At 40.3% G+C, this 20762-nt stretch overlaps 1 protein-coding gene across 1 annotated transcript in view; it reads right to left on the bottom strand.

The window, feature by feature from the left end:
* Positions 1 to 20762, bottom strand: part of Sel1l2 (SEL1L2 adaptor subunit of ERAD E3 ubiquitin ligase) — a 61306-nt gene that overhangs the window by 20230 nt on the left and 20314 nt on the right. Inside the window, exons 4-10 of the mRNA XM_057781703.1 lie at positions 15562 to 15615; positions 13927 to 13986; positions 13759 to 13840; positions 12076 to 12230; positions 11357 to 11413; positions 3532 to 3600; positions 1830 to 1907 (exon numbers count right to left, since the gene is read on the bottom strand). Coding sequence (XP_057637686.1) covers positions 1830 to 1907; positions 3532 to 3600; positions 11357 to 11413; positions 12076 to 12230; positions 13759 to 13840; positions 13927 to 13986; positions 15562 to 15615 — 555 coding nt within the window. The remainder of the gene's footprint in view (positions 1 to 1829; positions 1908 to 3531; positions 3601 to 11356; positions 11414 to 12075; positions 12231 to 13758; positions 13841 to 13926; positions 13987 to 15561; positions 15616 to 20762) is intronic.

Below are 20762 nucleotides of genomic sequence, written 5' to 3'. Positions count from 1 at the left end.
CATCTTGGTTTTGCCAGTTTATAGAATAAAATTGTAATGCAGAAAGAAATGCTTCCTATTGTGGGTGCCAGAGAGTTAATCGGGCCATTCCTCAAGATTAGGCCGGTGGGTGTGGGATGAGGTCGTTCTTTGTGTAGAGAAGGGGCTTAGGGTAGTCTACTGAGTTTGAACTGACAGACACCAGTTTCACTAAGACTACTGCAAAGATATTCTCTTGGATTTTGTTTATTTTTTTCCTTTGACACACTGTCTCATTATGTAGCCCCGTATGGCCTTGAACTAATCTACCTGTCTCAGCTTCCGGAGTGCTAGGATTAAAGTTGTGTTCAGCAGGAGACAGATTGGGATGTTCCACAGTTCCTGTGGTGGGGAGGGATGGGCTTCAAGACCTTAGAAGATACTAATGTCCTTAGATTCTGGCCTCTTGCGTATGATCATGTAGTATAGTATACAGCCGGTAGACATTCCCTGGGCTTTGAATCATCTCAATGGTAACAGAACAAATGCATTCTCAAGGTGATGGACACGGCTGTTATACTGTTTAGGTCAGAAACTGTCTGTAATGTATTTAGTTACTATTTTTGGCTTCCTGATTAGCTGAATGCATGCATGTGGAACATGGTATACAGAGGGCCAACTGTCACAGCCTTCCTGTGTGCAAGTTCTTCTGTTTTGGCTGTACTTTGAGGTTCTCTTTACTTGACTAGTTCCAGATTACAAAGGACAACAGTCAATATCCAGCAACTATTATATGCCAGGCAGTGCTCTCATGGTTTGTAATATGACAACACTAGGCAGGTCTTCAATTCTCAACTCACTGATAGGGAAAGTGAGGCACAGAAAGTTACATCGCTTATCCGCGGCCACACTGGGAATAAATTGCAGGAATGATACTCAAGTCAGAAAATCATGGTCTTTATTGCCTTTCCTTGTCTACCCCAACAGTCTTCCACCTGCTGCTCTAGCCATTAGATAAACTGTCACTGAGGCAAGCTGAGTGGCAACTCTCTTTGTCTTAAACTTGCTGCAGTTCATGATTAACATGTCCTCTCCACTCTTACCCCTTTATTTCCTGTCCCTAAGTCATGGCTTCATCTGCTCCTCAGAGGTGATGGAATCTGCACATCTGTCTAGCTTCCTGCTGGCTCCAGCAAGGGTAGCATGAGTCACTGCCCTTTTCAATTACCAAAAAGACAGAGGACCGGTCATATCCCTCCATGCTCCAGCTTGGTGCTCTATTGCTTATGATCTGCTTCTCTCTGACACGAAAGTCCTTTTTAGGCTACTGACAGGTCCAAAAGAAACTCTGGACAAGTGGCTAACTGTGGTGCCCATTAGCGTGCCAAAGTGCTTGTTGGCTTCCAGGTTCTCTCAGCATAGCAAATATCTGTTACAGAGTCTGTATTGGCATCCCGACTCCTCCCAGCTCTTGACCCCACCCCCTACCCTAGACTTCTCTAGCTCATAAGCTTCCCTTACTCTAACTTTCCATTCCCATACAATACAACCCTGCCCTTTTGGTCATGTGCTTGCTCCCTTGTTCTTTTGTCTTCCTTTCTTTCCTCTCTCTGCTGGTTCTCCTATCTCTCTCTCAGTCTACTGGCCATATTTAGTCCCTGCTCTGGACTTCTTCAGAAGTCTATAGCTGTACTCATTCCTCACGTCTGCAATAAAAATCTTCCCCTCTATCATACCTTGGAGTGTTACTGTCTTCCCTTGATATACTTATCATATGGGCTTAGGACTTTGAAGTCAATTCTTGGGCATCAGTCTGCTTGAAATAGAAGCCGATTATCTTGCATGTTTACTGCAGGGGACAGGGTGTATACCTTGCTGGCCGCCATGGAGAAGTATTTGAAGGCAGTGACGTTATTTTGTGGTGCAGCAATATTCCCTTCTAAATACATCTATGGGTGAAAGAGAGGATGTAAATAGCAAAAGCCTTTAAAAGTGATACAAATATTTTAAACCTAAATAGCCATAATGGTTGCCAGAGCATTGTGAATATAATCAATACCACTGAATTGTACATTTTAAAGGAGTAGACATTGTCTTAGTTTTACTTCAAGTAAGAAAGCAGAAGGAGATAATGTCACCTACTACACACACACTAGAGAGATGCTGCCCCAGGAAAAAGAAATGGACCCTATTTGTGTTTTCTCATGTTCCTTGTATCTGAATTACAGTATGTAAGTAACATTTCTAGAAGCAGGATACTTATTCCCATGGTAACTAATGTAAATCGGCTACAGGGAGCCAAAACAGATTGGGGTGCTGTGGGGGGAGGTGGAGAAAGCAGTCTCTTTATGGGAGAGAATAGCCCATCACAGGAGGCACAAGATTTTGGCTTTGGTTAGGGTAGAACTGTTTCTCATTCTAGGGGTGGAGGAAAGAGACAGGTACCTGACTGAGCCAGGGCCTGTACCGTCTCTGATAACATCTAGTCTGTTACCTGTTGGGCCTAAAGGAAACTCATGGGCTTTATAGCTACTCTCTGTAGCTGAGTCCAGATGGGCTGTATTTCAAGGCTTTGTGAGTGCCTCAGATAAAGGCTGATGTCCTAACAGGCTTCTTCCTGTCACCTCAAGAGCACCACCCACTGTCTGGAGCTGAGTGCCTCTTGAGTTGTTGCTAGGAAAGGGGTATTCAAGTGTGGTCACATGTTACTCTGCATTCAACTAGTTGTACTGGTCAGTCCTTAAAGTGCAAGTGCACACAAATACGTGCATGCGTGTGTGTGTGTGTGTGTGTTTCATTCATTTATTTATTTGCAGTGCTAGTGATTGAACCTAGGTCCTTGTATGTACTAGGAAAACATTTTGCCACCGAGCTACATCTCAAGTCCATTTCTTTGAGTGTGTGTGCGCATGTGTGTTTGTGTGTGATGTGCATGTGTAGGTCAGAAATCACATTGAATGTCTTCCTTGATGGCTTTCTACTTTGTATAATTAATTTTTTTCCGCTAGGAGTGGTGGTATATGCTTTTAATCTCAGCACTCAAAGGACCCAGGGAGATGGACCTCTATGAGTTCGAGGCCAGCACCTGGTCTATGTCGCAAGTTACGGGTCAGTCAGGGCTACATTGTGTGTGTGCCTGTTGGTGCAGGGGTGTATTGCTAGCATGAATGTCACAGCAGGACAATTTTGTTGAGTTGGTTCTTTCTTTCCACCTTCATGTGGTTTCTGATGATTGAATTCAGATTACCAGGGTTCCCCCGCAGGTGACTTTCCTATTGGGTGACCTTACTGGCCCCTCTACCTGATCTCTCACTAAACCTGGGACCCACAGATTGAGCTAGACTAGCTGGCCAATGAGATCCGAAGATCTGCTTGTCTCTACCCATTCAAACTGGGGTTATAGACCTGCATAACCATGATAGGCTTTTTTTGGGAGGGTGGGTTGGGGGATAGAGATTGAAGCCTAGGTCTTCATGCTTGACCGCAGGCATGCTATGCACGGAGACATCTCCGAGTCCCATGTTTCTTAACTTTTAAAGAAACAACAAGTACTGATGAACTAGAAGCATGTACCTTTCCTATAAATGCCATGGCGTTTGCACTCCCAGCTTTTGCTGCCTTTAAAAAGTAGTATAGTGCCTTCTGGAGAGAAAAGGAATAGTATTATTGCCAGTCACAAATACATTCTACAAAATGGCTTTTTGAACTAGATTTTATTCATTCAATATGCATTTAAAAATATCTATGAAATAACCACTTTATTTAAGGCACTCTTCCAAGTGTTATTTCCACCATAAACCTGGAGAGTAGGAGAATATGTGTGTGTGTTCTGAAATAGGGTAAATATATACCATATATATTCATATATATAAAATATAAAATTTATGAATATATATTCATATATAAAAGTCTTTACATTTTAAATTATATATACAATTTAAATTATATATATATAATTTAAAATATATAATTTAAAATGTAAAGACTTTTTTTCTTCTCACATTTGGAAAAGCTGGATAGACATGTAGCTTCATAGTGGAAGATGACTCTCAGCTACAGATTTAAATAGTCCAGTATTTGAAGAAGTAGGCTTCTATGTACTTATTTTGAGACAACTTGTAATTTAGTTGGCAGAATCCTAATGTTTATAAGGCCTGACACACCCAGCTGCTTGCTGAGACTCTGTCATTGTGTAGCGGTCTGCTCCAAGACAACTTCTGAATCAAGATGAAGGACATCAACAGAGTCTCTGATTTCTCTAAGTAATAAGATTAAGCATCCTAGAATAATCTCAACTCTTATTGCTACATTCTCTAGGTTTCATCTTGACTTTCTAGAAAACTACTGAGAAATAAAAGTAACCAACCCCAGGATGAGATGCATAAACAACTCTTGGGTGGCAGATTTGCACTCAGTGCATCTGTTTGAGCACAATGAGTCTGTTCTTTACAGGGACTTGACTAGGTTATTATGCAATGAGCTACTCCCAAAGTTGGTGAAATAGTGGCATGGTTGTTGGTGGTAACCAACACATTTATGATTGGATTTAAGGCTAGATCTACAGGAGAAAGTTCATGGCTGACACTGTTAACTTGACCAAAAGCCCACAGCTAGAAAGGTCATAGGCCCAAAGAGAGAACCTGTTTCTTTCATTTTGGTAAATGCCCATATTATCAAACTGTCTTCTAAATATTTATGTTTATGTACCTATAGCTTAGTGCTGCTGTCAACCTAGGTCAGAGAAGCTTCTTTTTGCAGTGAGTAACAGTTAACACAGAGACTCATGGTTGCCAAAGGCGTGCGACTAAGTCAGTTTCAAATGCGCAGCCCTAAATGGAACCTCTCTGTCATTCCCCATCCCCCAACCCCATGGGCTCAAGGAACATCACAGAAAAGGAAGCGGAAAGAAGGATAAGCCTTAAGAATGGGGAAGGACACTGTGAAATGCTGTCATCTGGACATGGCATGGCTGTCTCACTCAGGAACTCACAACGGCTGTGGTCAGCTGCAGAACTGTCTAAGATCAAGACGGTCGACATTCTAGCACAGACGGCACAGGGCCTTCCGTGGCCCCCGTTTCTCGTTTAGGAGCTGTTGGTCGTTGAAAGTGCTGGGGAATACAGAATCAAGTTTCTTTGGGGGTTTGGCCTCTGGGAGGTTGCTAATACCCCAGTGAATGGCTCCACAGCCATGCGGATGTAGGTAGCACTAATTTGTACATAATTCTATTTATATATATATAGAAGAATTTATAACTATATCTACCTATGTAAATATGAAGAGAATATGAGGTGAGGGGATTTATTAGGGGAAGAGTTCTAGGGGATTAAGTGGGGAAGGGAAGTAGATATGTTGAGGATATCAAGTAGATATGTGTAAAAATATCAAGGAATAAGTAAAATTATTTTAAAATAAAACATGGTTCCTACATTTGCTACCTGATAATGGTGCTGAGAAAGAAAATGAACATGTGTTCACAACATTGAGTAGGTGAAGAGATAAAAGAAATGTCCTCATATAATGAGATGGGTAGAGAATGAGAAAAGAATATAGGCTGTACTGTTTCCTAACAAAATTTATATGGCTTTTCTTTCTATATTCTCATAATATCATTATAAGGAAGATACTGTTAATATTTTTCCCTATTTAATGACATCTCAAGTCATGCACTCAGTGTATATATTCCATAAGAGGACTGAAATCAGTGCTATGTCCTTGGAACTCTGCCTTCCTGGTGTAAGGGGAAGGCCAAAGTAGTAGGAGCATCACTGTATCAAGGCCATCGGAATTTAGTGAGGTGTCAAGAGAAAGGGACTCTTCACTCCTTTGAGAATGTCTAAGTTATCTAAAAAAAAAATCATCACTGTTTCAGTGTACCCAGACTAGAATACCCCAAAACTAGGGCTTGTGAAAGTAAATGGAAGCTAAGAATTTAACTTAAGAATTTAATTTTGTTAGAAAGTAAACATCATTGGAGATTTATAATCTTTTAGAAATGTTGAAACTAAAATCTCTGGACTAATCTAAGTGTTAGGAGAAAATGAAAACTATGTATAATTTGTCAAATTGAAAAAAAAATCGCTGGTTTTGAAAAAAGGGCTTTTTGTATGGATATTCTTACTATCCAAATACTAACCAGGTCTGGCCCCGCTTGGGTGCTGAGACCTGGGGATATTGGATACATTCAGGTTGATACGTCACAGGCTCTGTGGGCCAGAGTTAAGTGTACACCCAATAAGGGTGCCATTTGTGCAAGTCACATTATCACTTGGTTTGATTTCTCGTGTAGATTCTCCCATCTGTGTTCTCCAGGTACCCGTTCTGTCCCTGTAATGTCACTCACCCACCAATTTATCTGTCCCCCACCCACCAATTTATCTGTCCCCTTCAGTGTTGGATCCTCTGTACTTAGCATAGTATCTTCCATATATTGAGCATGAATAAAACATTTTAAAAATGAAAAAATGAATATTTATGAACCTTTAAAACAAGGGACCTGGAGTTTAATCTTTATGGGGTATCTTGAAGGCCTAAGTATGATGGTCCTAAAATCATTTTGAAGTCCAGTTTAGTAGTTTGGCTCTCAATTAGTTTTCAGTAGAAAGTTCTGGAAAAAAAAAGAGTTTTATTCTGGGGAAAAAAGATAATTTGAACTTTTAAAGGGAAATAATCTACTCAGAAGCAAATAAAAGTCCTAGAGTTCCCAACCCTTGAACGATGTGATCCCATAAGGTTCATGAGGCTTGGCAGCTTCTCACACAGCAATCAGTGATATGGCCTACTCTGCTCTAGTGTGGTGGCTTACACTAGCCCACTGCCATGACGTTCATGGCTTACTTCACCCCAGCGTTGCAGCTTGCTCTGCTCCAGTGTTGTGGTTTTTCTTATGTCACTGTCTTTTCCTACTTGGAGCTCAGTTCTCCTTTTTAAATTTACCAGTTCCGATGTGGTTGCTTCTATGGTGTGACTGTGATTGCTTCTATTCTCATTTTTGCCCCCTTCGGGACAGGGTTTCTCTGTGCAGCCCTGGTTGTACTGAAACTCTAGACTAGGCTGGTCTCAAACTCAGAGATCCACCTGCATTTGCCTCCCTAGCACTGGGATTCAAGGTATGCACCACCATGCGTAGCTGTAAAATGATTTTAAAACATCACCTGAAATTGTCATGCAAGTCACTTTGGTGAAATACATATGTAAAACCGAGTTATTGCTCTCAACAACTTTGACAGTTTGGAGGTATAATTATCAAGTGCTTGAGCTTGCCTAGCTTGCACAAAACCCTGGTTTGATCTCTAGTATTGCATAAGATGAGTGAGGTGGGGGATGGGCGCATTTGGGAAAGGGAGGCAGGAGACTCAGAAGATCAGGGTCATCTTCAGGTACATAATGATTTTGAGGTCAGCTGTATGAGATCATGCCAGAAAACAAACAAATAAAACAGAGTAATTATCCACTCAGCCATCCATGTCGCCTTTAATTATTCACTGAGCAGAGCCAAAGATATAACTCAGTTGGTAGAGTGCCTGCTTAGCATCCCCAAGGCCTTGGATTCAATGCCCAGCGCCACATAAACTGGGCATGGTATTCATGCCTGTAACCCCAGCAGTCAGGAGGTGGTAGGAGGAGGATAAGAAGTTCAAAGTCATCCTCAGCTGTGTAGTAAGTTTGAGGCCAGTCTGAGTGAGGTATGTGAGACCTTGCCTTGAAGAAAATTATTGAGCACTCATCAATTGCTCATTTTACACTGTACATTTTAACCAGGATAGATCTTACTGCCAATGGCAGATTATAGTCTAAAGTTATATCGACAGCTACTTTCTTTCTCAGTGGAATAATGATTTGTGTCACAGCTAATGGTGTGTTATTAGGAAAAATAGATTGTCACAGGCATTGTGCTAGGTAAAGTTTCATTATTTAAACTTCCCCTATCTTGTAAATGTGGTTTTTTTATTGGCTCTAAGAAAATCCCTAATTTAATCAGTTTGTAAGATTTTCTCTAGAATGAAATGTGAAGGAAATGCATTACTCTGAAAACATTTACAAACATTTCCTTTATCCAAGGCTCTGAAGATCATCCTGGAAAGGAGCATTAGCTCTTTCCCTATAGCGGGTAGCAGACAGGATAATGCAGTTGCTCTTAGGGTTGATATTATTCCTTTGCCGGTTTTAATTTAATTATGCTGCATTGTGTTAATAATATGCACACAAGCACCCAGCTTTCCTAATCAAATTCATTCTGAGCGTTTGTATTTTAAGAATGCAAATGAAATTAAAATGTGTGTATAGAAAAATTCAAGATAATGTAATCAAGAATTGCACATACACAATTTTTAATAATTCCAGATTTGGTCAGAGAGGAGCCAAATTGTTCCCTCTGATAACAAATTCAGGAGAAAATTAATTCATTCCAATAGCGATCAGTGATGGGGAAAGGCAGGATAGTTATTCCTGGGCACTTTGATATTTAACTTGCTCATCAGCAAACTGGAGCATCACACTTAAAATGAGCCTTGTAGTAAAAATTTCTTCAGTGGACTGAAACATCAGACTGGCTGAGGGCATCACCCAGTGTGTAGGTTACAAACATCCATTTATTGAATATGCATTTACTGAGTGCACTATTCTGAGTAGGAGACAAACTAGAGAGCAAGATGAACAAGCACATAAGTCCCATTGTGGGCACAGACAGCAATAAAGACCAATATAATGAAGGGAGTTATATGTACTATGCGGAAAACAACTGGGAGTGTAAGTCGTGGATGATAGATAATAGCTAACTAGAGTTATCAAGACAATTCTCTGCAAGGAGGTGAGACTCAAAGGATATGAAGCCAAATATGGGAGGAGCTCCTTAGCAGCCTCTCAGAGGTTTTTTTTTTTTTTTTTTTTCCTCTTTCATCTTTCCCTCTTCCCTGTGGCTAGCTAACTGTGCATAAGGCAGTCAGGCTTAAACTTGAGATTTTTGGAGAAACTTCCACATATATTCAGGTTCATCAGACTGAGGAGTAGGAAGAACCAGCCTGAACCTGTCCCAAAGAGTGCCTGACTACTGGAATGGTTCTGGAATTAAACTCACAATCTTGGGGTCTCTGGATGACAAAAATAAGGCCCAAGACAATTATTAGAAGGTTGGAGATAACTGGGCAGTGGTGATGCACACCTTTAATCCCAGCACTCAGGAGGGAGGGGCAGGTGGAGTCAGAGAGAAGCCATGGAGCCGCCCCCACATGCTGAAACCTTGCAAGTAGGCCATGAGCCTCGCGGTAAAATATAAAATAATGGAAATGGGTTAATTTAAATGTAAGAGCTAGCTAGCAATACGCCTAAGTAACTGGTTAAGCAGCGATTTAATTAATACAGTTTCTGTGTGCTTATTTCAGGAGTCTGGGCAGCTGGGAAACAAACAAGTGGCCTCCCTACTACAGATCTCTGTGAATTTGAGGACAGCCTTGTCTAGCCAAAACAGGCTCCAAAGCTACAGAGAAACCCTGTCTTGGGGGGAAAAAAAACCCAAACCAAAAACCAAAACAAAAAACTAGAAAATCAGAGATGGAGGCACCTGAGCAGCCATGCCTTTCTGTAGTCTTGCTCTAAAAATGAGGAAGCAGATTTAGTGGCCATATTGTGGGAGGGTGCAAAAATAAATGACATTTACTAAAAACAAAACAAAACAAAACAAAAAAAACACAGGTTTTCAGAGATGAAGGCCTGCATCCACGTTTGCATCTTTATTTTTGAAGATTTGTTTTGTGAAGGAGTATTTGGCCTGCATGTGTGTCTGTGTAACCAGACACCTATGGAGGCCAGAAGAGAGTGTCAGATCTTTTGGGACTGGGGCTACAGACAGTTGTGAGCCATTATGTGGGTGCTGGGAACCGAACCCGGGTCCTCTGTTCTCTAAACTGTCGAGCCATTACACCAGCCCCCCAATTCTGCCTCTTAACTGCACTTACTTCCCTGAAACCTGAAAGGAGTTGCTTTATCTCTACAGAGCAGACTTTTCGTTTATAAAACACACTTTAAAAAAGTCCCTGCAGTAGTGCTCTGCGCAGTCGGGGATGGGTTCTCATGACTCCTGGTTCCTGGCTGCTGCCACTCTAGTCTTGGGAGCCTCAGTGCCACTCAGGAGGGCTTGTATTTAACCTGAGTTGAGGTGGCTCCAGCTCCCTTCAAGTGTTGACATTGTGTGTGTGTGTGTTGGAGAGTGTTCTGTAAAAAGGCTGCTGTCATCCTTGAGCTAGTAAAAGTTCCTGTTTATAACAAATGGGGAAATGTTCCCGCTTAAGTACCCGATGACTAACATCTATTCTCATCTAAAACTGGACTCTGGCGCAGTCTTAGGAATGTAGAACTCCTAGCTAAGGAGCTAACACAGCACTCACAAATCGGTTTTAAAAGCCCTGGAAACCTCTGCTTCAGTTACTCTGGGATGCGCATGCTTATGGAAATTGCTACCTACTTTATGAAATTAACTTTGACATTTTTTCTAATGTTTACCATCTCTCATATAAAAGAGAAAGTAACAGCACCAAAACCATACATGGAATAACAACATCAAGTGAAATGAAAAGTACTAACAGATCTCCCTTTTAATGTAGCTACCTTATAAGGGGGGGGGGGGTAATTTCCGCCCCTTAGGCTGTTGGGTTTGTACTGAGACAGAGTTTATATTCCCTTGAGAAAATGAGCACGTGGCTCCTAGAAAATAATAGTAAGTACAACATCATCTTTTAGAAGGAATCCTTTGTTTCTCTAGGTCTTTGGTGATTGGCACCTTGAAACCACAATCATAATCTAGGGCAGAACATAGCTTGCAATGTGGTATCTTGCCTATATAGGTTGGGCTTGTTTATTCTTTTTCCTCCACTATGTATTTGGAGGGTTGATTAGGCCTCTAACTCACCACAATTAGGCAAGGTCAAACACAGTGATTAAACATTTCACAGAATTACAGAGATCCTTGAGTTACAATTAAAAGCAGTCTGATTCTTGACCTAGCCAAACCCGATGAATCAGGTCCTCAGGCAACTTAGCAGAAATTTCCCAGGAGGACTTTGGGGGAAGATGAGCGTTCAAGGCCAGTGAAGATCATGCTCAGCTCCACTTTGAGGGAACTCCAGGAATAGGAAATGTTCAGGGTCTGCACAGGCGTGGGGCATTCTTTACCTTGGTTGCTCATCAGAAGTTGCTCTGTGCCTGAAGGCAGGTTAGGAAAATGCACCTTCTGGTGAACTATGCTTTCCCTCAGGGGCTGGCATTCGGACTTGACCAGAGCAGCAGCTGTGGGATCCCAAAAACTTGCCCACTTCCTGTTCTTCTGCTTTTCACTGGGCCCTCAGCTTCCCTCACCACTGCCATACTCACTCCCATATAGGACTGAAGATTGAGATCAACTTACAAAGTAATCCTGATCTAGACCTTTCCTCCCAATTAGATGTAATTGTCCAAGAGATACCTGGAAATGATGATTTTTTGAAAAAGAGTTTAGCAGTAATATTAACTTAAATAAAATAGCATTTATTTGTTGATTTTTCTATAGTGCATTGCTTCAGTTTGATGTTATTCGCTTGCTTTGAAAAGGGTGGGGAACATTCCAGTCTATGTCTTTTATCACATAATCAGTTGCTACTAGGCATATGACTTCCTTAATGATACAAATTCACTGACTGGTTGGCCTATGGTAATGACCAGGTCCATAGATGGAGGGGCCTTAGTCTCTCTGTCTCACTAAGGTCACATAGGTGCTGTCCTATTCCTCTCTGGATCCTCGGGAGTTCATCTACATGAACGCCAACATTGGAGCTACTATTTTCCCATAAAGGTTTTTAAAAGTGAAATTTTCAGGAAGAAATGCAAAACTACCACCACCATCACTACCACCACCACCATCACCACCATCACTACCACCACCATCTTACTATCACTATGGCAACTTCTTCTTGAATAAGCCCACTCCCCCCACACTCCAAACTACAGGTAGCAAGAGTCAGAGAGGAGAGGTTATTTCCTCCTCTTCACATTCAAAGTCAGTGTTGTTGATCCCCCTGGCACTCAAAAGGGGGCAACTCTCTGGTGATTGGCATGTCCTAAGAACATGGTCTTTTCTCTGTGCATTACTTGTATCTGAACATCTCCTCTTTCCGCCAAGAACTTATAGTACTGGTATATGTCCCAATCCAAAATCTCACTGTTGGAACTCAGATTTTCAGGTCTCTCTGTTAGTCTCACTTTTTCCACTGGAATACCTTCACTTTTTTCCAATTTGTCAGCAACTGTGAATGGAAACAAATCAGAAAATAGAACACTCAGACTGAAAGAAGTAACAGTTAACTTGGAGAGTCATGGTCAGACTCATTCTGCTTAAGTTGTGCAAGAATCTGGACTGCTGACAGGAGAGACATAGGAAATAAGGACTTGTGGGGTTTTGTTTATTTGGATCTGAAAAACAATACTTGCTTTTGGGAGTCATATAAATATTACCAGCATAGACTCTCATGAGGTTATGAGCAAGGAGACTTGAGCTGGGGCTTTAAAGGGATACCTGTCTCTCTGTGCTAACTTTCTCCTGGAATGGGCATTGCAATATAAGAATAAGTACTACTCAATTATTCCATATAGAAAGTCTGAGAATAAATATGAAGATATATGTGCTTGAATATTCCTAACGAAATGTACAGTTTGAAATATGCACATAACAATTTTGTTATCATTAAGCATATAAAATAATTTTGTCATAAATAGCCTCTAAAATCCAACAGTGTTTTTTTTTTCAAATTCCCCACCCCCATTTTCCCCAGATGCCTAAGATACACGTTCAGATGTTCTTTTGAATACAGAAGTTAACCTAATCCACATCTAGGAAGACTTTGATTTAGAAGCGTCTGTAATCTCTCTGAGTGATGTTGCAACATGGAATGCGACAGGCAACTCTGAGTCCCTCATGCTCTATTTCGGTAGCTAGAACTTGGGTGGTAGAACAGTGACTAAACTGTGGAGTGACCCCTCCTGTGTGTGTCTTCTATTTGCTTCATTAGAATTTTTTCATTTTCAGTTATATATTTTTTGATACAGGGTCTTTTTGTATAGCTCTGGCTAGCCTCAAAATTGAAGTGACTGTTCTCTGTTTCTTTGTTCCAAGAACAGAGTTTACAGGCTGCGATGATTTGAAGGAAAATGGATCCCATAGGGAGTGGTGCTGTTAGAAAGTGTGTCACTATGTGGGTGGGCCTTGAGGTCTCTTATGCTCAAGTTACACCCAGTGTGGACACAGAGACTCCTGCTGCCTGTGGATCAAGATGTAGAACTCTCAGCTCCTTCTTCAGCACCATGTCTGTCTGCATGCCAGCATGCTGCTCATCACGATGATAATGGACTAAACCTCTAAAAGTGTAAGCCAACCCCAATTAAATGTCTTCTATTATAAGAGTTGAGGTGGTCATGGTGTCTCTTTACAGCAACAGAAATGCTAACTAAGACAATGGCCCATACCACCATGCCCCCACTAGGAACTTTTAAACAAACTATTCAACATTATATGGGTTAGACTTAGGAAAGTTCACTTAACTTTTATGTTTAAGAAACAAATAGTATAGCAAGGCATAGTGGTGCACAGTTTTAATCCTACCACTCACGAAACAGAGATGGATGGATCTCTGTGAGTTCAAGGTCAGCCTGGTCCTACATAGGGAATTCCAGGCCAGCCAAGGCTGTATACAATGAGATATTGTTTCAAAAAAACCCAGCCAACCAACCAACCAACCACCCAATAACCCTTCTCAAAGACTTATGAGAATTACTCACTATAATCTGCCACTTTCTTGTAATGATTTAGGGCAACTTCACAATTTTGTAAAACATTGATTCCTGACAAATATCTGTACCCCTAAAACACAAGCATAGATACATGTTAATGTTCAGATAACGCTATAGTTATAATACATCTATTTTGTTCTAAGAATATTTACAAACCAGAATCATCTGGGACATCATACTTCCTCCAGCACTTCCAAAGGTATAATATATCAGTGCCTAAGATAAAAGAAATACAGTTATAATGGTTTCCTAAACTGGAACTCAAGCCAAACATTGTTTCTTTATTTCTACCCCAGTAATGAACTGAAAGCCATTCCAAAATATGCTCCAAGTCTCAATCTGTTCTGTTAATTTGGTTTCCATTTATTGGGGGTTACGGGGGCTTAGAGTCTGTGATAAATGCATGACATATGGTATTTCATTTAATCATCTTAAAATCCTACGAAGTAGGCCGGGCACGCCTTTAATCCCAGCACTCGGGAGGCAGAGGCAGGTGGATCTCTGAGTTCGAGGCCAGCCTGGTCTACAAGAGCTAGTTCCAGGACAGGAACCAAAAGCTACGGAGAAACCCTGTCTCGAAAAATAAAAAAAAAAAAAAAATCCTATGAAGTAGATAGTATCTACCTTTAGTAATGAACCTGATATATGAGACTTTAAGAAGTTTGTGGCAGATTGCTAAATTTCTCTGTTTATTGGATACTTCTAATATACAGTAGAATGAGCTTCTTTAAGAATAAATTCTTGAGTTCTCAGTAGTCCTCATTGTCCGCTATGTTCAGTGAGTCTGGTTTTATCCCATGCTTTTTCAGACCCAGGCCAGCTGACCTTGGTGAGTTCCTGATAGAACATCCCCATTGTCTCAGTGTGTGGGTGCACCCCTCATGGTCCTGAGTTCCTTGCTCGTGCTCTCTCTCCTTCTGCTCCTGATTTGGATCTTGAGATTTCAGTCCGGTGCTCCAATGTGGGTCTCTGTCTCCTTTCATCACCTGATGAAGGTTAATATTCAGGAGGATGTCTATATGTTTTTCTTTGGGTTCACCTTCTTATTTAGCTTCTCTAGGATCACGAATTACAAGCTCAATGTCTTTTATTTATGGCTAGAAACCAAATATGAGTGAGTACATCCCCTGTTCCTCTTTTTGGGTCTGGCTCACCTCACTCAGGATAGTGTTTTCTATTTCCGTCCATTTGCATGCAAAATTCAAGAAGTCATTGTTTTTTACTGCTGAGTAGTACTCTAATATGTATATATTCCATACTTTCTTCATCCATTCTTCCATTGAAGGGCATCTAGATTGTTTCCAGGTTCTGGCTATTACAAACAATGCTGCTATGAACATAGTTGAGCATATACTTTTGTTGTATGTTAGGGCATTTCTTGGGTATATTCCCAAGAGTGGTATTGCTGGGTCCAGGGGTAGGTTGATCCTGAATTTCCTGAGAAACCGCCACACTAATTTCCAAAGTGGTTGCACAAGTTTGCATTCCCAACAGCAATGGATGAGTGTACCCCTTTCTCCACAACCTCTAGGCAGTTTGGATGCTCACCTTACTAGACCTGGATGGAGGTGGGTGGTCCTTGGACTTCCCACAGGGCAGGGAACCCTGATTGCTCTTAGGGCTGACGAGGGAGGGGGACTTGATCGGGGGAGGGGGAGGGAAATGGGAGGCGGTGGCGGGGAGGAGGCAGAAATCTTTAATAAATAAATAAATTAAAAAAATAAATCCTACCCAGTGTTCCTTTTAAGTAAATAAATTTTGTTCCTGAAAAAAAAATAGAGTTGACTTTACCTTGGCTTGATCATATTCCATTCCTATTCCATAAGAAGATAAAAACCCCAATGCCTAAAGGGCAAAAGAAAACAAACTGAGTCAGTCAATTTGTCATCATTTAGCATATATTTAGTTTTTAGATTTTTATTTTATTTTATTGTGTAAGTATTTTGCCTGCATGTATCTGTGTGCATCATGTGTATACCTGGTGCCCTCAGAGATCAAAACAGATTCCTTGGATTCCCTGGAGTTGGAGTTATAGATGACTGTGAGCTACTCTGTGGGTTTTGGGAATTGAATCCTGGCTCTCTGCAAGAGCAACAAGGGCTCTTAACCACTGAGCCATCTCAACAACCCCATAGATTTTTGTTTATATTGATAATGGATAGCTTTATATTTTTAATAATATTTTAAATTTATTTTTATTATAATTTATACTGTTAGTTAGAATACTATAAAAGTACAATTATATTGGGAGGATTATATATGTATCTTTCATAATTATTGTTGTAACTTAGAATAAATCATAATAATAAAATACTAAAGTCAGACATGCGGTACAAATCTGTAATCCCAGGAAGCTGAGGCAAGAGGATCATGGAATCTAGACTATCCTGGGCTACATAGAAAGACCCTGTTTCAAAAAAACCAAAATGAAAAGCAAGCAAACTTAAAAATACTATAAACTTGTGGTTGACATATGTTTCCCTTTGCTGTTAACAACATTTTTCTTTGATATGTTAAATCTTTAAGTTTTTTATCCTTCTTGCTTTTTGTGATATGAGGACTGAGTCCAGGGCCTCACATATGCAAGACAATGCTTTGTTACTGAGCTATTTCCCCACACCTAATTTGAGTACTTTTATTCATATTTTAAAAATAAAACAGGATTGACATAAGAAAATATTTAATTAAAAATATACTGAATAAAGAATGAAAGTCTGATCACAGAGCAAGATGGAAGTAGTGGAAGCCCCCGCCTGTATACGACACAGAATGCCATCCAAAAAGCTTTTATAGAAACTACAGAAGCAAGTTAAATCAGTACATCAGTGTGACGCACCAATTGGAAAATGCGATTCAAAGCCCACATATGCAGCTCCCAGATGGTTTGACCTATGATTTTCCACATTTGTGATGGTGTGAAAGCAATATGCACTCTGTAGAAACTGTGTTTCAAATTGGGATTGTGTTATTTCCTGGGCTAGTGGCATGGGATGCTATACTCCTAGGATGCTGGGCAGTGGCAGTGAGCTGCAGTTCCGGGTCGGATGTGATCACAAGGGTGGACCACTCTGTGATGTATGTGTTGGTAAGCTACAGTGCTTGGAAGGTGAAGTGGATTAAGTACATTTCAACTTGTGATATTTTCAATTTTTTATTGGCTCTTGCAGATTCATATCTTCCAGCAGCTTCTCAGTTCTTATTGGGTCACCCCAGTAGTCTCCAGGCCTATCTCCTCTTGTCTGTTCCTCATCATCTGCCATTACTATCATCACCCCATCTAGCATTAACAAGCTCATTTTGTAAAATTTATATTTCATAGAGTTTATAAGAATACTGCCACATGTCCAGCATTTTCATTGAGGTTCAATAATTCAGTCTTCTCAGGAAATGAGTAACTGTATTATACTCTAAAGGATAAAGAACCCTGTTACTTTTTATTTATGTATGTATATGCATATGTGTATGTGTGTGTATATATGTGTGTATATGTGTATGTGTGTGTATGTATGTGTGTATATGTGTATGTGTGTGTATGTATGTGTGTATATGTGTATGTGTGCATGTGTGTATGTGTGTGTATGTATGTGTGTATATGTGTGAATGAGTGTATGTGTGTGTGTGTTGGTCGGAGTACAAAGTTCCTCAGATACCATCCGCTTCTTTTTTGAGGCAGGATCTCTTACTGACCTGGAACTTGCTAGGCTCAGTGACACCAGCTACAGGGATCATTTACCTGTCTTTGCCTTCCTAGTGTTGGGATCACAGGTTCATGTCATTGCCCCTGACTTTTTGTGTGGGTTCTGGAGCTTAGACCCCAGATCCTCATGTTTACAGAGCAAGCACTTTGAACTGAGCCCTAAACTGAGTCTGGTATTGCTTTGGTGATTTTGAAATTGATTCTAGAAATTATTTTTTCCCTCAAAAGTACAGTAATTCTACCACAATAGTGTAACATCTGTCCTTTACATAATCTGTATACTGATAAAAGCCTCTGTCTTTCAAAATCTTCACGTTCTTCTTTAGGCCTAGAAAGTTTCCTTTTAAAGATGGTGTGCCTCATACATTCATTATAAGTGGAAGACCCTACACGGTGCGCCTCGCACATTCATTACAAGTGGAAGACTCTGAACGGTGTGCCTCGCACATTCATTACAAGTGGAAGACCCTGCACGGTGCTCCTTGCACGTTCATTACAAGTGGAAAACCATGCACAGTGTGCCTCACACATTCATTCAAGTGGAAGACCCTGCACGGTGCGCCTCACACATTCATTCAAGTGGAAGACCCTGCACGGTGCGCCTCGCACATTCATTACAAGTGGAAGACCCTGCGACTCCTTTACACTTCGCGATGTATATTTGAAATGGCTAAATTGGCTCTTTCTAAGGATGCCGCTAGCCAATTTTAGAATGAATTTTTTTCTTGCAACTCCTGGCAATTCTCGATTCTGCTAGGTTTAGAATCCGGTTCAATTATGCAGAAACTCTGACAGTAAACAAACATTCTGACCTTTAAAGAGAAGGTATCATTTGGTCTTATATTTGAAGACTCTCTACTGAGATATGTCGTTTGTGGGCAGAGCTCAGCAAACATGTTGGTCTGATCCTTTGGGGAAACTGTATAAACTGGTGAAGTTGTGAAGTAAAGCTGGTATTAGATTTGTACTCTGTGATGGGGAAGGAGTATTTCTCTATATAAAGCTCACTAAAAACAAAAGGACTGGACCATGATGGTATCACCCTTGTGTAATCAATCCCCCCTCTTTAGCAGAATCATAACAATGAATGAAAGGCTCTACTTGCATTTCATTTTTATTGTTCTTATGCTGCTTATATCATTTCAGAAGAAGCTGAGAGGCCTTAAGGGTTGTCACTTAATGGGATATGTTAAGTACCCGGGCTTTCTTTTGTTCTTGGGCATTGCGATCCAACAACTTCACAACCATCAGCTTTTAGAGGTTTTTGTCTTTTCTTTTCTTTTTTGAGATAAGGATATGATAAAACTAGATGGATTGTAAAATGATTAAATCTTAACACAGGAAAGAAATGTGTTGTGAGTTAAGGGGAGAGTGGTGACATCTGTGACACTTGAACAGTTTTGAAGGTCAAATTCTGTACGTAGGCTGGCTCATAAGACTTGATTTTGAAGTCTGCTGGTTTGCCTTGTGGCGCTTAATACCAGGTTAAATGCCTGGAATTTATTGCAAAGGCTTTAGTGTAATGGGCATTTTACCATATTTTAAAGTAAATCACTTGGGGTCTGTAGTAACAATTTAAAAATCAAATATTTTTCTGTTTGTTTTTTCTAAGGAATTATTAAAGGAGGAGAAAGATTAAGCAATTTCCCTCTAATTATCATATGAAGTGGGAGAGAATTGTGAGCATTACTTTTGGCTCAAACCACATGCCAAAGCAAAGTGTGAATCAGTTCTAATGAGTAACTCAGACACTCTTAATACAAGGCCATTAACATGAAAAACAACTAACAGAGGTCTCGAATCATCAAAGTGGTTATTAGATTGATACTGGAGATGATGTTTTCAGCCACATCATGGTGCTAATGACTGTATTTCTTCCAAGAAACACTTTAACAGTTCAAATTTGAAATAAATGAAGACTATGTGGAGCTGTTGCCATTGAGATATAATTATTTCAAATCTCAGAACACAATAAAGCATCACTCACACATTTCTCTTTTGTGCATCAATTGTACTTTATTTTTATATGATAGGATTTTCATATAATCTATGACAAAACTGCTTTGGATTTATAGGTGAAGAAGTGTATACATTTAACTCCAATAACAAAAAAAATCACATTTGTGTGTGTGTGTGTGTGAGAGAGAGAGACAATAAGAATGTGGTGTCCAAAGGACAACTCCTGGAAGTCAGTCATCTCCTTTCACCAGGTGGGTGGGGGGATCAAACTCAGGTTTCAGGCTACAGAAAAACACCTTTCCCTGCTGAGTCATTTTCGTGGAGACCACACTACAGCTCTTATCTTTTGGAAGGTATGGATAGACACTTTGTAAAATGTCACAGCAGGCTGGTTTTACAGTCTTAATCACTTGTGTTGCCCTTTGAAGAATTTCCTTCAGTTAATTTGGATTTTTAAAATTTGGGTCTTTTCCAGATCTCTCACACTCCCAGTTTCTCTACTGTTTTCTGGATTTTCTGACTGTTTTCCCTCTCCTTCAGACATCATAAATATCCATTATTCACTCTCTGTGAACATGCATGTGTGTATTACTCTATATATAATGTATACACATACATACAGTATATATAATAATATTATATATTATATACAAGAATATTATTATTATTTAATTATTTTGGATTTTTCGAGACAGGGTTTCTCCGTAGCTTTTGGTTCCTGTCCTGGAACTAGCTCTTGTAGACCAGGCTGGCCTCGAACTCAGAGATCCGCCTGCCTCTGCCTCCCAAGTGCTGGGATTAAAGGCGTGTGCCACCACCGCCCGGCTACAAGAATATTATTATTTGGTCATATTTTCAGCATTTTTAGGTGCATTTTTGTGTGACATTGTCATCCCAGTTCCCAGAAATATTTCTGACAATCCAGACAGTATTCCTAGGTTAGGCTAGTTCAAACAGCAGGCCAACAAAGATGCTCCTGGCGAGCCCTGTTAAAGAGCTGTTATCAGGATGGCCTGTGGTACAAAATCCCTTTAACTGGCTGTTCTTCATACAATAAATGAACGAATGAGTAAATCAGTTCCTAGGGAAGTTGCTAGAGGTAACAATGATTGATAGCCTTAGTTCAGCATCAAGTCCAGCTGCAGTCTTGGAGACTTCCAGCAAATCCATATGCAAATGATTTGCTTGCTAGTCCATATGCAGTCAGCCTGAAGATCACAGGAGTCCAGGATGTCAGAGAAGGGGAAGTGGGCTTAACAGAGGACTTTTATTAAACAATATTATAACTTGCCACATTTGAACAGTATGACTGAAATGTACATATCAGGTCAATGTC

Source organism: Chionomys nivalis, chromosome 9, assembly GCF_950005125.1.
Source record: "Chionomys nivalis chromosome 9, mChiNiv1.1, whole genome shotgun sequence".
In the NCBI taxonomy this organism is placed as follows: Eukaryota; Metazoa; Chordata; class Mammalia; order Rodentia; family Cricetidae; genus Chionomys; species Chionomys nivalis.
Note: the sequence above shows the minus strand (reverse complement) of the source record. Positions and strands in the feature narration are given on the sequence as shown.